The following is a 16,620-nucleotide window of genomic DNA, read 5'->3' as shown; positions in this document are numbered from 1 at the left end:
AATGACAAAACTTCAGGAAATAAAAATGTGAAATGAAATGAAAATGTATTTGAAAGACTTCTGTAGGAACAAAGTATTTGAATTAGGTGACCTTTGTGGGCCCTGTCCAACCAGAAATAGACTGTAATTGACGCAGTTCCACTTTCGAGGGGAAAGGAATGACAATGCGGCTGGAAAAAACAAGTCAGTTGATCTAACTTTCTGAAGCTTACAATCTGCAGCATTTAAAGTGTCTGTAAGCAAATGTCAAAAAGAAGAGACATATTTGTGGTATGAAAAGAAAAACGTATTATTGCTACTCTGCTGCCATGCCAGTGGAAATACCGTTACTCTCTCTCTCTCTCTCTCTCTCTCTCTCTCTCTCTCTCTTTTCCTTTTTTTTCCATGGAAAGCTGGATTTGGGAAAAGCCTTCCCTCCTCCTCCAGCCTTCACATCCGGGTCAGTTGGGTTGGTTGGAGCTGGATGCTGCCTTCAGGTGCCCCTCGTAAACTTGTAAACTTCGAAGTTTGGAACTTTGGAAGTTGTAAACACATTTCCTTCATGTATTTTAATAAATGTGCCACTTAAGATTGTTACTTTTTATAAATGAACTTACACAGAACAATGCGTGGCTTATGTAGAGATTTTATGGATAAATGCTCATACAAAGTTGGCTTTTTATTACAAAACAATTATTATGTTAAATTGTTATTTAACATAATATATATTTATTATTTACTTATTGAGTGGCTTTCATGCAATTATTAGTTTTCTAATAATAGCTAAAGGTATCACATAGATTATCCTAAATTCTGTTTTTAATTCTTCGCTAGGTCGTTTTTGAACACCGAACTGTCAATACCGATTTCTGAGACATCGCATGAAGGCATCACAAGTTGAGCAGCTCCCAGTTAATGCAAAGGCAGACTGATGATCCAGCTGCTGTGAGTGTGTGCGCTGATATGGATACGATTGGCTTTTACTGTTGAAACTGGACACATTACAGTGGTACGGTGACAGTGGAGGACTTCGAAGAGCGGTAAAACTTCTTCCACGGCCGCACTCATGTGATTTCCCCTTGTTTGAGCCATGTCCAAGAGCCTGAGGAAGAGGAAGAACCACTGGACTAACAAAGTCCACGAGAGTGTCCTTTGCAGAAATGAGGAGGGGGAGCTGGGGCTGGAGTTGAAGGGCGGCGCAGAGAATGGACTGTTCCCGGTTATCGGCGAGCTTCTCCCGGGCAGAGCGGTCTGCCACAGCGGCAAACTCTGCCAGGATGAACTCCTCCTGGAAGTCAATGATACCCCAGTGGCTGGTCTCACCACCAGGGACGTCCACGCTGTGGTCAAACACAGCAAAGACCCCGTCCGAGTCAAGTGTGTCAAACAAGGTGAGCTTTTTTCAAGCTTTCACACTAACTTTCCCGCATTTCGTAACGATTTTTTTCCCCCGGACATAAAAAAAGAAAAGAAAAGAAAAGACGTTAGATTTTTGACACGCTTTTGTGTTTTGACAGAAGTGCTATTGTCTCCTAAAACGGATAGCCTCCCCTACGCTCGATGCTATAAACAAACCATGTTGAGAAAATTAACTTTTTGTAGTGTTTTGTTGTTCTTACAAGTCTTCTGGACTCAGACATTAATATTCTCTACACAGTCGTTGTAAAAAAAAAAAGGTGTTTTAGACGTATTTTGGTAAAGGTCTTGTTGCTATGTGGTGTAGCTTTTCAAGGGGGTGTGTTACATTTGTGGCAGTCAGAAAATGCACACGCCAGTGTTGCACACAATTCAAGTGCACAAGTATGGTTTCATCTTTGTACACAACTAATAATAACAAATATAATACCCTATTGATGCTGTACTGTAATATTTCTAAAAGTTACGCAGCCACCATAGGTCACATTGCTGAGTATCCAATAGCCTAGGTATAATACCACTGCATTGGATTAGGTTACATATTGGATACGATTATATTGGATTGCACTTTATCAGACTCCATTGAAATGGTCCCAAACCAAGCCTGCTTCACATGCACACAAGGAATTAACTTCAGCACAATAATGTTACAAGCAAACATCTCCTGTATGGCCATAGTCACATATACCACATCATTATATATCACATATTTTGATGTGTATAGAGCTGAAACAGTTAATCAAGTTAATCTGCAGTAATTTTGAATTTTATTTATTAATCATTGATGAAATTTTTAAAGCAACAATGCCAAGAATTCTTTAGTTCCGCTTCTCCAATGTGAAAATTCGCTGATTTTCTTCATCTTCTATGATCGTAAACTGAATATTTTTGGGGTTTGGAGTGTTGATCAGCCAAAAACTAAAAGTTTGAAAAGTCAACTTGAGTTCTTGAAAATTGTAATGGACACTTTTGGCTATTTTCCGACATTGCTATGATCAAAAGATTAATCAAGAAAATAATTGACAATGAAAATAATTATTAGTTGCGGCCCTAGATGTATGTAATGACTGCAATACTGTATGTGGGAGTCTTTTTTTTTTCTTGAAGGAGAGAAAATTGCTCTATATTTTTTAACCTTTGAATCACATATGCTTTTTTTGCAAAGCAGACATTTTAGCATGCAATATTTATTATCCAATTTGTGGTACATTAAGTGGACTAAATTGGATTTGGAGAGCATATTGTATAAGTGTTAGAACAATTTCCCAAGTCCCTATTTCAGCAATATAACGGTGTCATGAGAAATGAAAAACACCATAAAGTATGATAAGGTCAGAGATATTGAATGCCACAGACACAGTGGTAGTCCCCTCAGGAATACATTTTATTTTTTTTCTTCAAGCAAGTGCAGTGGATTGCTTAAGCGAGTGCTGTGGTTTCACTTTCAGACACATGAAGCCAAGATTTTGCTGTCCAGACTCCATAGTTCTTGGAGACATTTCTGAATTGCAACACATGGCAGCTGCCAGAACACCCATGTTGACTCTCAAATAAAAAAAAAAAGAAGAAGAGCACAAGTCATTTAAATTTGCCTAACTCTCACCAACTACATCTAACGATGGTCAACTTTGTCCGCTGGCTGTGCAGCTCTTACGTCACGGACACACTTGTCTGGCCGTCTGTGTCTTTGATCCTTGCAGCTAATGATACTGGGTGTTATGCATTGTGAGCTGAGAGCTGGATCTGTTTTTTCATTTTTCATTTTGGGGTGAAAAAATCAGCAAAACCCCATAAGAGGCTTTGGATCAAAGTCTTAGCCTGCGTGTTTGTATGTGTGTGTGTGACGGCGTGGATGTGGGTGTGCGTTCAGCATCGCACCAGGGATTTATTCAAAAGGCAGCCAAGCCTATATCAAACTAATGGGTTACTTTTTTTCCTCCATTAAATATTTATATCCTACAGTGATTGCTAAAGTGATTGATATTCTCCTGTAGCTCTGCAGGCGTTTGCTCGATCGCTTGTTGACGGTGTCAAGTTGTTTTTAATATCAGGGTTGATATGTGTATTAGTAAACATGTGCACAAGTAAATATTATGGGGGGGGGGGAAACACCCTTGCAGTGTCCTTACAGCAGGGTGTTCAATAACAGATCTCACTTCTCAGCAGCAGAGGCCCGTTAACTCCTACGATCTGTTTCAGTAGATTCCTTATTGAGTAGAGTCAAAGAGTACATTATTATCACAATAAGCCAGGGCTGACAGATGATACACATGTGCTCTTGCTCTGTGGCTTTATGCCCTTCTTATGATAGTTTTTAAAAAAAGTGTGTGTGCAATTAAAAATCCTTTGTATTGGTTACTTGTAATGATTTGCCTGCTCTAGAGCCACAGAGTGCTTCTAAAAAAAATGATTTCAAATGCTCCAAAATGTTCCACATGACATGGAAGCAGATATGGTAGTTGACCAGCAGATGTAGAGACACTCCTTTTGAGCTGGATGCCTGTAGCACAGCAGGGTTCCGTCATGTAGTGACGTGGACGGGGTCTGATCTCAGAATGTAGCCTACTGTTTACAACAGAACACTGTAACCGGTCTTACAGTACTTCAAAAACATGGTTAACTCTGGGAATATTTGTAGGACGGAAATTATTATTGGATTAACAGATAAGTTAATTGACACAAAGCTATTTAATCTTCATTTTTTACCAAAAAGTGCAATTATTACTTATTACTATTAAAAAAATTTATAGAGACAATAATTTAATTGATTAATTATTTGAGAATATAACTGGCCGATTCATCGATAATGAAAATAAACTTTAGTTGCAGCCCTAAAATTGGGACCGTCCCCTAGTTTGTCTCTTTTACATGAAAGACATGAAGACACTGAGGGCCAGATGTACTAACGCTTTTGCGCCCACTTCAGGCGTATTTGTTTCGCAACATGCAAATTATGCAATATTACAGTTACTGGAAGAAATCAAAGATGACATCGAATCTCCGACTCAGCGTTCACATTCCAGCAGTTTTTAAACTCCTTGTTACATTACAAATATTAGCCTCAGGTTCATTATCATTATCATTGTGATTGTGATAGCATCAGCAGTGGGAATATCGCAGTCTGCACTCAGCCGTTATCACAGCACCAGTACTTAACGCTTTGCTACAGCGCACTAGTCAATACATACATTTCCCCACCACTAATGCTGAAATAACGCGCATCAAGCAGGATGTCTTTGCCATCGCCCATTCAATTGTGCTTTTAAATGTGCGCAATTTACAGTATCGTGGGTGGAAAAAGGTGCTGATTAACCGATGAACTGCAGGTTTGGTAAATACGACGTAAGCTGATGTATCACGGCGTGCGCTTTCTGCGGGTTGGACATGGCGCTGATAACGCTACTTTCGCAAATGTACGTACATCCGGCCGTGACTGATCCTTGTTTAATAATCCCAGCAATGATCCAGAGACAAAAGTGTGGTCAACAAAGTTTAAATGGAAGTAGTGTGACTATTGCTGAATACGGTCTGTAATATTTTACACTAACAGCTTTATATACAGTGTTGGAAAGCATTAAAAGTAAAAAACAAAAACCCCACCACTTTTTCTGTCTATTAAAACTTGTTTTATCGGCAGAGCTTTTTCTCTAGTGCTTGTGCTTAATGTTGTTTTCCCACTCAGTTTTACAGATGGTCGACCAATCCCTTAGATTTAGATAAATACTGGTTATTGTTAGAACTGCTACAGCGTAGCGAGTGTATGCAGACCATTTTTATCATCCAGTATTGGGTGTACTTGAAAAACTGTTGCATTTCTAAGCACAAATATAATTAAAGGATTAAAAAAAGCATCCAGCAATAATGATAGGGAAGTACTCTTTTAAAGTCTGAGCATTATTTGTCACATCAACTTCAAAAAGTGTACTTGAGTTTTAGTTAAAGGTTTTGGTCAAACTCGGCTGTAAACAAAACCTTAGCTTACAGTGAACGGCTGCTTGGTATTGATTTTACATAATTTATTTTTTATTAACAGGAGCCATTTTACATAAAAAAACTGCCAGCAATTAAAGTTCAAACTGTCTCACGTGTTGGGTTACAGCTCCTTTAGCCTCCAGTCAATGAACAGAGTCACTTTACTTTTACTTACTTTATTGATCCCCAGATTTTTTACACTCTGTTTGATATATACAGTACAACTCAAGGGAGGTGGTGGACTGGCAGTCCACAGTCCGTACGGGGACTTGAACCCACAACCCTCCGGTTCCCAAGACAAGTCTCTACAGACTGAGCAACCGCTGCCCTGTTTTGCAGTGGCTCGCTGCTTCGCTAATGTCCCGACTGTAAATCTGCCGTTCCTTTTCTCTTAGGATATCTTGTCTGAAGTGCAAACTTCCATTACTATTTTCTCTGTAATTAAAAAAAGAGCCAGTTCTTGATTCTGTTCTAGTGATCGTGAATCATGTTTATGCATTTAATCACTTATTGCCTACTGTAATATGACTTTGAATTTTTTTACAGCGTCTGAACTCCTAGGGCCCTAACCCACACTCGCACATATTAAGTGTTTTATTAGTCTCCGAGGTGAGGATTAGATTAGATTGCCACCAGCAATCAGGCCTGCCCTGTAGGACGTAATTAGGATCCCCACAAAACACTGATGGGTATATAAGAGAACACGGGGCACAATTACTTTCCATGAGACACAGTGAATTCTCATTAAAGTGCTCATATTATGCTCATTTTCAGTTTCATAATTGTATTTAGAGGTTATATCAGAATAGGTTTACATGGTTTAATTTAAAAAAAAACACAAGATTTTTGTTGTACTGCTCATTGCTGCAGCTCCTCTTTTCACCCTGTGTGTTGAGCTCTCTGTTTTAGCTACAGAGTGAGGCATCACTCTTCTGTTCCATCTTTGTTGGGAGTCGCACATGCTCAGTACCTAGGTAAGGACTACTAGCCAGTCAGAAGCAGAGTATGAGGGCGTGCCATGCTAGCAGCTAGGCGAGCATTATAACTACATGTGTTATAAAGTGACACATTTGTCACGGAAGTAAAGGCTGGACTACAATAGAGCTGTTTGGAGCTTTCTGTTGGAGATGGTAACTCCCTTTGGGGTGGACTTTGGGCTTTTTCACTTTATATATATATATATATATATATATATATATATATATATAATATCGGTATCGGCATTTAATGGCCGATAAATTAATATTTAAAACACCCTTCAACCATGTTATTAGTATTGGCGTTGCATAATTTGTCCACCAGATGGCTCTCAACAACGTCCCTGTTGGCAACACTCGTGTTTAACCCTTTAAGTTTCATATCTTAAGTTTGTATTTTTATACATTTTATTTATCAGAACTTTAATATATTTTGAGGTCCCTCAGTTCTGTTGTGACAATAAAACAAATTATATTATTTTAAATTATTTTAGTGAGGACTCATAAATAACTAATGTTAGGGAAATCGGTTTATGTCTTGTTACGCGTTTCTGGATAAAAAAAAATAAATTATATCGGCCGATATATATCAGAATATCGGAATTTTAAATCGCCAAATATTTTTTATCAATATCGGCCTTAAAAATCCTTTATTGGTCGGGCTCTACTTTAAAGCAAGACATTATGCATAATGTAAGGATGGGACTGAGGCTACTTCCTGTGGCTAATGTAGTCCATGTAGATTTGATACCAGTAAAGGTCAAAGTTGGAAGAGAGAGAGAAGAGAGCACTATATCTATCTATCTATCTATCTATCTATCTATCTATCTATCTATCTATCTATCTATCTATCTATCTATATATATATATATATATATATATATATATATATATATATATATATATATATATATATATATATAATTTGTTTGTGCATGATGTCCATTTTTGTAGGGATGCACTGATTCTATCCACTGTATTGGTGCCATTATTGACCTTTTTAAAGCGTGCACTGCATGAGTGGCAGCGGCCCGGTGAAAGGCATTGATTGACTTGATAATGTGTTGGAGGTGTGACGCTGCTTCTCACAAATTGCAGTAAGAGTATTTTGCCTGCAGCTCATCTAACCAGCACATTGCAGTTGTTGTTTTTTTCTTGCACGATTCCTCCTTGCAATATATAAAATTGATCCACAGAAAACTCCCCAACTAAGTTTAAAGTGATGTTATTTTCCACGTCACTAAAAATACAATGCATTTGGCACTAACTTCAGTGAAAAATAAAAAATAAATTCTCCATGTGATTCACGTATGAAAAGCTTTTAATGTGAAACAAGTGCAGCAGGAAGTTTTATGTATATATAAATGCAGTCCCCATATGGCTCGAGGAGAGTATTCTGATTGGTGAAAATTGACAAATTACCTTTCAACTGAAATGCTCAGCGATCAACTCGCCACTTCATTAAGATCGACGGTTTGTCCACATTTGAGGGGTTGGGGACCCCTGCACTGTGGTAACCCCTTTGAGCGCTGCCACGTGTTTACACTGGATAAAATCGAAGCTCAAGAACAAGGGATTAATCAATCCTTATCTGCCGCTTTGTGGATATTTTTTAATCCTCCAGGTACACACAAAGCATCTAGGCACGTATGTGAACAATGTCACTTGCATCGCAGCTGCCTGCGAAATGGTAAAAAGCAAGTAAATCACAAGCGTTCCAAATCCATTCTCTCTTCACTCAGTCTTACCGTAGATAATCTGCATGAAGAGTAAACATTGAAACAGTCGCTTTCTCCGTAATTCATGAATATTGCTGCCAAAGCATCAAGACAAATTAGCTTTATATCATATAGCCTGCTCCGTTCCCTTCATTACACACGCACGCACGCACGCATGCATGGACGCGCACGCACGCATGCACGCACACACACACTCAACACACACTCAACACACACTGAAATGCCCCAGTTCAGCTTCCTATTTCAGCTCCAGTGAAGGATTAATGCAGCCAGCTATGGAGGCTGTCACTGCATCTTTCACTGCCACTACAGTGAAAAGCTCTTACAATGGCTGTACTCTAGTGTGGCTGCGAAACTGTATGCTGATTGAGCCTCGCTGAGTGGTGTTGGATACAGGTGAGGGTAGACAGTTCCAGGTCAGCCGAAGGCAATCAGTGTTCTTTCTGGTGCCCACACAGTGTTAGCTGGTATTGGGGAAAGTCATTACAGCAACCTGAGCACGGGGAGCTTTAGCAAGGCAACAATGGCAGTATGGATGGCCGTGACAGTTTGTCTTTTGGTCCCCTTCTTTAGTCCAGTCAAGTATTGGACGGATTGCTTTGAAATTGATAGTCTACACTCAGAAATAATTTTCAGGTATTTCTTGGCTTAGGTTGAGTGGAATTTATAATTCAGATTGCTGGAACAGGATCTACTATAGTTACATGAATTCCTGAAAAGTAACTATTGCAATCTTACAGTTGTGTAAATTTACAGTAAGTGTTCACCTTTTAAAACTAAAACGTCAGATCCGTGTTGTAAGGCCACATTGGATAAGTGGCCTATTCAGATGGCTCAGAGATTGTATTAGACTTAATGTGCCATAGGACATTTTAAAAGACTGCCACTGAGCTCAACATGATGATGTTAATAGATTGTGTACTCTTATGACCTGTATTTCATTTTTGCGTGGGTCTTCCTATGCGTGACACGTTACGCACCATCCGGTGGATCTCGGCAGACCAGACGGCTGCTCTGCTCCACTGGGAACCCCGTGCACTCGCTACGGCTTATTCTGTCCAGCTCCGTACAACAAGCATTTGAGCATTGTTCCAAATTAGTTGTCACATACAGTACAGGCCAAAAGTTTGGATACACCTTCTCATTCAATGCATTTTCTTTATTTTCATGACTATTTACATTGTAGATTCTCACTGAAGGCATCAAAACTATGAATGAACACATATGGAATTATGTACTTAACAAAAAAGTGTGAAATAGCTGAAAACATGTCTTATATTTTAGATTCCTCAAAGTAGCCACCCTTTGCTTTTTTGATAGCGCTGCAAACCCTTTGTGTTCTCTCAATGAGCTTCATGAGGTAGTCACCTGAAATGGTTTTCACTTCACCTCTGTGCCTTGTCAGGGTTAATTAGTGGAATTTTTTGGGACCATCAGTTGTGTTGTGCAGAAGTCAGGTTGATACACAGCCGACAGCCCTATTGGACAACTGTTAGAATTCATATTATGGCAAGAACCAATCAGCTAAGTAAAGAGAAACGAGTGGCCATCATTACTTTAACAAATGACGGTCAGTCAGTCCAGAAAATTGTGAAAACATTGAATGTGTCCCCAAGTGCAGTCGCAAAAACCATCAAGCGCTACAACGAAACTGGCTCACATGTGGACCGCCCCAGGAAAGGAAGACCAAGAGTCACCTCTGCTGCTGAGGATAAGTTCATCCGAGTCACCAGCCTCAGAAATCGCAAGTTAACAGCAGCTCAGATTAGAGACCAGATGAATGCCACACAGAGTTCTAGCAGCAGACACATGTCTAGAACAACTGTTAAGAGGAGACTGCGCTGCGCGAATCAGGCCTTCATGGTCAAGTAGCTGCTAGGAAACCACTGCTAAGGAGAGGCAACAAGCAGAAGAGATTTGTTTGGGCCAAGAAACACAAGGAATGGACATTAGACCAGTGGAAATCTGTGCTTTGGTCTGAATTTTAGATCTTTGGTTTCAACTGCAGTGTCTGTGCGACGCAGAAAAGGTGAATGGATGGATTCTCCATGCCTGGTTCCCACCGTGAAGCATGGAGGAGGAGGTGTGATGGGGTGGGGGTGCTTTGCTGGTGACACTGTTGGGGATTTATTCAAAATTGAAGGCATACTGAACCAGCATGGCGACCACAGCATCCTGCAGCGACATGCCATCCCATCCAGTTTGCGTTTAGTTGGACCATCATTTATTTTTCAACAGTACAATGACCTCAAACACACCTCCAGGCTGTGTAAGGGCTATTTGACCAAGAAGGAGAGTGATGGAGTGCTGCGCCAGATGACCTGTCCTCCACAGTCACCGGACCTGAACCCAATCGAGATGGTTTGGGGTGAGCTGGACCGCAGAGTGAAGGCAAAAGGGCCAACAAGTGCTAAGCATCTCTGGGAACTTCTTCAAGACTGTTGGAAAACCATTTAAGGTGACTACCTCTTGAAGCTCATCAAGAGAATGCCAAGAGTGTGCAAAGCAGTAATCAGAGCAAATGGTGGCTACTTTGAAGAAACTAGAATATAAGACATGTTTTCAGTTATTTCACACTTTTTTGTTAAGTACATAATTCCATATGTGTTCATTCATAGTTTTGATGCCTTCAGTGAGAATCTACAATGTAAATAGTCATGAAAATAAAGGAAACTCATTGAATGAGAAGGTGTGTCCAAACTTTTGGCCTGTACTGTAGTTTGAAGTAACCACATTAATATTTTCACTGGCCTCCATCCAACGTGACACACCAGGAAACCCCCCAGAAAGTACTTGTTTAAATATTACTGAAATACTCGTCTACTGGCAATGGGAAAGGAGTCTATCTCCTATTTTAGTAGGTTTTCCGAAGTAAAAAAATCCTGCATACTGTATATACTGTATAATTGCTTGGCTCTTACTCTTGTGCGAAAATAAAGCCTAAATCTATATTGAAACCTAAGAAAAGAGCTGTGATTCTACCTCTCTTATTTTTTGCTCATATTATTCTGAATTTTCTATCCAGTACCTGTCTCTCTTGTGTCTTTGCCCTTTCAAAAAGATTTCTATGCAGTCTGTGACTATACCAACACAATAATATGATTTGAGCAAATAACGTGACCCCCACAAAATGCTTATTAAAGGAGATTGTCCTCCCTCTTGTAGCCCTGTTTTTGATTAAAAGATGTATTTATACATACACGTCAATGTTGCCACTTGTAGCTAAACCAGGGAATACTTTACATGATACCAGCCTTTGCATAATGGTGTCTCAGGTCACCCTATACTACTCATGCGATGGTTGAGTCACTGTTTGTGAACTGCATGCTGTATGGAAGCTCTGTGTTTGAGCTAATATGTAGGATAAAGTCATTTGTACACCATCAGCTAGTGTCAGCTGAAACTGAGGTCAGCCCTATTTTGCCCAAAGATAAAATTGTTTTGCAGGACAGAAATCCTCACCATAAAAATCCATACAACAAGGAAACAATTCAGAAAACAGCATTGCACTATAGCTATCCAGTACAGCTCAAGGGAACACCAGTATGTTATGATACTTTCAAGTCAATGGTGTGTGCCCAAGTAATGGGATGACTGATGTGAGTGATGATGAGTCTGGACCGGTCACTGGTCTGTTGGGGGTTTAAAAGATGTGACGGAGCGATCCCTGAGAAGTTGTGTTGAGTCAGACACACACTATTGCGTGGTCCAGTAATGATTCTGCATTACAGTCAGACTCATCTGTCTTCTTGTCACGGTCCCATTGAGAGTGTTAAATTGCACCAGCAAGTGTAACACAGAAAGTGTGATACACATACAGACTCACACACACGCATTAAGATAGCGTGTGTGTGTGTGTGTGTGTTTCTCATCGTGTCTCTAGGGCCTTAGCACCACTTACCACATGCTGTCCAATCATGCTTGACAGAAGTTTGGTGGAGATATCCTGTTGTCGTTGCCTCTGTTACACTGTCTTGACTGCCAGGCTCACCTCTGGGGACAGGTACATGATAAGAAACACACACAAGCTCAGCCACACACATGTATATAAACTGTCTACTCCTCCTTGTCAACAGCAGCCATCTGTTGTGGCAAGTGGAAGTATTCCAAGGACTGAGCAACATCAAGGCTGCAAACTTTTGTGTGTGTGCAATACACACGTGTGGTAGCGGGCATGTGTACATGTGAAAACCAGTGTTGTAGTGTGTATTTGTGCCTCTGTGGCATTGAATTAACATTAACTGAATAGTATCAAGGAATCAGTGAAGCCGTTTCTTTATTGAAAGTAAAGCGTTATTTTTCTCTTTAAGCAAGGCTGAAAGAAATCTTTATGACCTCCATTATCTAAGGTCTATAAATGAATGGTGTCTGGAGCATGAAGAGACTGAGAATAGAAAGCCTTTTCATAACAATAGATTATACTGTAGATGAATGAGAGACGGTGTGTACAAATAGTATCTGTTTCGGTGTTTGTTTCTGTTGTCCCACAGAGCGGCTACTTCTAAGTAAAGAAGTTGTCACCTGCTTTGGTCCTTATTACAAAACTTGTATACCTATTCTGAAGAACCTACGACAGCAAGTCCTCCTCCACAGCGCTGCGGAGTAGGGTCTGGCTAGTCCACATTACGTGGTGGGAAACAAATGTGCTCTGGTCTTTAAACCGTTCACAATCTTCTTGGGCGCTTACTGCCGCATGGAGCAACGGCACCTCGGGAAGGAACTTGTTTTGGTGGAACATGTGTACGTTCGAAGGTTGTTTAAAGTGATGGTTCGGAGTAATTCACCCTAGGGTCCTTTGCACCATGACCTCGAGCCAAACACCCCCAGAAGCTTTTTTCACCTGGGTTTAACATTGGGAGAGTTAGCTAGAGTAGCGTTATCAGCTGAATAGCTTAGCGCAGGGGCTAATGGACCCACGTTTGTATCTAGTAAGTTACCCCACTAATATGAAATGATACCAAACGTCTACAAGTAGTACAAATAGGTTATGCTCTCATAAAACGATGGATTGGAAAGTTTGTAAGTACACCAGAAGTTTATGAACACTTGCCTGCTCTCTTCAGCTCTCTGTTGCTGCTGCTGCTACCTGCAGTTAGACGAGTGCTTAGGGCCGTCTACAAATTACTACACCGAAAAGAGTTACAACAAAAATATTTATTAATTTAATGATTAAATAAGGTAATGTCTCCAAACTTACCTCAATTATTACTTGTCTCCTGCTACTTATACTACAGCACTTACTTAAAAGTTAAATTAATAAATATTTTTGTTGCATCTTTCGTTTCGTTTGTAATTTGTAGACGGCCCTAAGCACTTCGTCTTAGCAGCAACAACAACAGCAAGAGCAGAAGCCAGCAGGCAAGTGTTATTTACATAAACTTCTGGTGTACTTTACAAACTTTCCAATCAATCGTTTTATGAAAAAGAACATAACTTTGGGTATCGATTCGCTGTGGGCATTATTAGTTGTGTAACTTACGAGATACAAACGTGGGTCCATTAGCCCCTGCGCTAAGCTATTCAGCTGATAACGCTACTCTACGCTAACGCTCCCAATGTTAGACCCAGGTGAAAAAAGCTTCTGGGGGGGTGTTTGGCTCGAGGTCATGGTGCAAAGGACCCTAGGGTGAATTACTCCGAACCATCACTTTAAGTCGTGCAACAGAAAACTAAGATTGGACAGATAGTCTAGCTAGCTGTCTAAATTTACCCTGCAGAGATCTGAGGAGCAGTTAACCATAGTCCTCATAAATCCACCGGAGTTTAAAAGTACAACACAAAGAAAGCGGAAGGTAACGAACATCCGGCCGAAATGGACATTGGTGAAATTTGTCTTTAGTGCGCTGTGTTGTAATAACTGCTTTTCCTCACAGCATACAGGATTTTAATGCAAGGCCACTTACAGCTTGATGTAAGATTTTAGCGAGCAATTATTTTCATTATCACTTGATATATAATTTGTCTTACCAATTAGATAATACTTTTTTGTCCAGAAGAAAACTTAAAAATTTGATCAAATGGCCATTGCCTCCAGAGATGCGGCTCCTTGAGACTGTACAGTTTGGCTTTAAGCTAAATGCTAACATCGGCATGCTAACATGCTCCAAATAAAAATGCTAACATGCTAATGTTTAGCAGGTATAATGTTTACCATGTACACCATTTTAGTTTAGCCTTTTTAGCATGCTATCATTTTCTAATTGCCACTAAGCCCAAAGTGCAGCTGAAGCTAATAGGAATGTCTTTAGATTTGCAGATATTTGGTTATTTGGGTTATAAGGAGTGGACAAATTAAAATTATGACATGAAAATCAGAGGATCACAAAGTCATTAGGATTCATTTTCTTTTGGAGACCATGGATGTCTGTACTGTATTTCATGGCAATCCCTCCAATAGCTTTTCCGATATTTCAGTCTGGACAGTCTTGCATCTGTAGAGCTGTGGCACTAGCATGGCTAATATGCTAGTATATGAAACCTCTACCGAACTTAGACAAGGATCTGCTAATATTCAGTTTAATCATATCTAAGATAGATAGAATTTATTTGTCCATTTGTTAGATTGTCATGCAAGGAAGAGAGCACTTTGAAACTTGGCACAGACTGAGTCTGATCGTCTTATTTTTTTGGCAGGCAGTTGGACTCCTAATCTTTCAAATGTGTCACACACTCAGAGCCTTTATTCTAAATCTCAATCTTTAGCCATTTGCTCTGCGCGTCTTGACTGAAATGACACATTTACGACTACAAACGAGTGTTGCAGGTCAAGGATGACAATGTGAAAGATAAATATACTGCTGTGATTGCCATGGTAATACTCACCACCTTGTTCCAAATCAAGCAAACAATTGGAGGAAATAGTCACACCTAAAGTCAGAGGATCACAAAGTCATTAGTATTTTTTTTTTTGCCAGCTAGCCACTAGCATCGCTAATAATTGGTAGAAATCTTGAATATTTTTTACATGAAGAGATATTTTGCTGATTTTGCACGGTTCTCCGAGCAGCCGAGGTCTGCTGAAATCCGCCTGGATGACGCGAAATGCGTCACAGAGGTCCCCTGAGATCTGCGTTTGTGCGTGCCATCCGGGAAAATTTCGGCATCGAATCGCTGTGTGCTGCCGCCACGGAGGGGAGCCACACGTCATTCATCTCAACACGCTACTCACAAAAATGACACAGCGCTAGATTTAAAATTGGCAAAGTATTCCTTTTAATCTGGACAACAAATCAGTCACCAAACTAGTCCAGTTAAGTTAAGTTCTGTTGTTCGACTTATCAGTTCATTGGCTAATTATTTCAGCACGAGGCAGATCTCGTGATTATAAACAGGTGTGATATTTAGTTATGTGAAAATCCCTCCAGATGGCCCAACATATTTCACTCACAATAACTTTGAATTAATTATTCAGGCATTTTTCATGCACCAAATGAAAGAGGATTAAAGTTCTCATTCGTGTTTACAAGGATGTTGAGTACCCTTACATCAAACACACCTACGCTCTGTCTGAACAGCACCAATAGTCCCATGCTGGCCTCAGTTACCGTTAGTACAAAGCAGGAGGATGTGTGTTAACATGTGCAGATGTGGTGGGAGAGAGCGCGTGCATAGCTTAATGATTGATGGATGATTTTGGCAATCCAACAATTACAATTTTCAGAAGTTGCAGTGTGAGGTTGTGAACTATAATGAATAAAAGACAAAGCCTGTGAAAGACTGTTTACCAGCTTGATGTTTTTTTTGTCGCTGACATTGACACCTAAGCTGTCATTGTGTATGTATTGTATTTTGAGCACTTGATAGTGAATGATTTATCTACCGCCTACTGTATATGTACACAGTTTTACATTGAGTGACACCAGGGATGTGTCATTTTCCTTACAGGAATGCTCATTTGTCGCAAAACGTCAAGTCTCAATGACACCTCTATTGTCCCAAAGATAAGATGATTCTTCCCAGCGTTGCAACAAATTAATGTTGTCATCTTAAGTCGAGTTGTATTTATCTTGCACGTAGAGCGGTCTTGTTTTTTCGCCTCCCTTTGGCCCCTTCTTTATCAAAACCCAATCAAAGTCACAAAGAGGAATTCTGCAGACTCAGCAGCGCTGTAGGCAGATGATGAAGCCAGATCAAACATCAGTGTTGGAGCTGTGATGAATCACTAAGTGGCTATGGATTGCTGTTGTGCAACCTGCAACATTTGTTAGGTGCACCCCCTCTGGCTACCATAAGCTGAGTTTGTAGAGGGAGATATTGTAAGATTTTCATGTTGGTGAAAGTTAATATTCCTACACCCTCAAACTGCCAGTTGTATGAATATAAATTAGATCTAAATGGAATATTTTGAAACCAAGACATTGGGGAGGGTGAAATTGGCTGACCAGCTTACAGAGAGAAGGGAATATTAAGCAACTCCTCAGCCCACACTAGTTGTTGCTGATTCACCAAAAAAGGGAAAAATCAATACAGAGCGAATAAAGCCGCATGGTTGGTCTGTCCTTTTCTGCCCGTCTCTTGGCAAGGATCAAACAGTCTTG

At 40.1% G+C, this 16,620-nt stretch overlaps 1 protein-coding gene across 12 annotated transcripts in view; it reads left to right on the top strand.

Annotated features, from left to right (window-relative positions):
• The first annotated feature begins 931 nt into the window (after positions 1-931).
• magi2a (membrane associated guanylate kinase, WW and PDZ domain containing 2a) overlaps positions 932-16,620 on the top strand; it is a 260,190-nt gene continuing 244,501 nt past the window's right edge. For all 12 annotated transcript variants that reach the window (XM_039791302.1, XM_039791301.1, XM_039791300.1 and 9 more), the window contains exon 1: positions 932-1,370. In XM_039791302.1, the coding sequence (XP_039647236.1) occupies positions 1,070-1,370 (301 nt within the window). In that variant the 5' untranslated portion in view covers positions 932-1,069. The remainder of the gene's footprint in view (positions 1,371-16,620) is intronic.

Source organism: Perca fluviatilis, chromosome 23 (assembly GCF_010015445.1).
Source record: "Perca fluviatilis chromosome 23, GENO_Pfluv_1.0, whole genome shotgun sequence".
NCBI lineage: Eukaryota > Metazoa > Chordata > Actinopteri > Perciformes > Percidae > Perca > Perca fluviatilis.
This window is presented reverse-complemented; position numbering and strand designations above follow the sequence as displayed.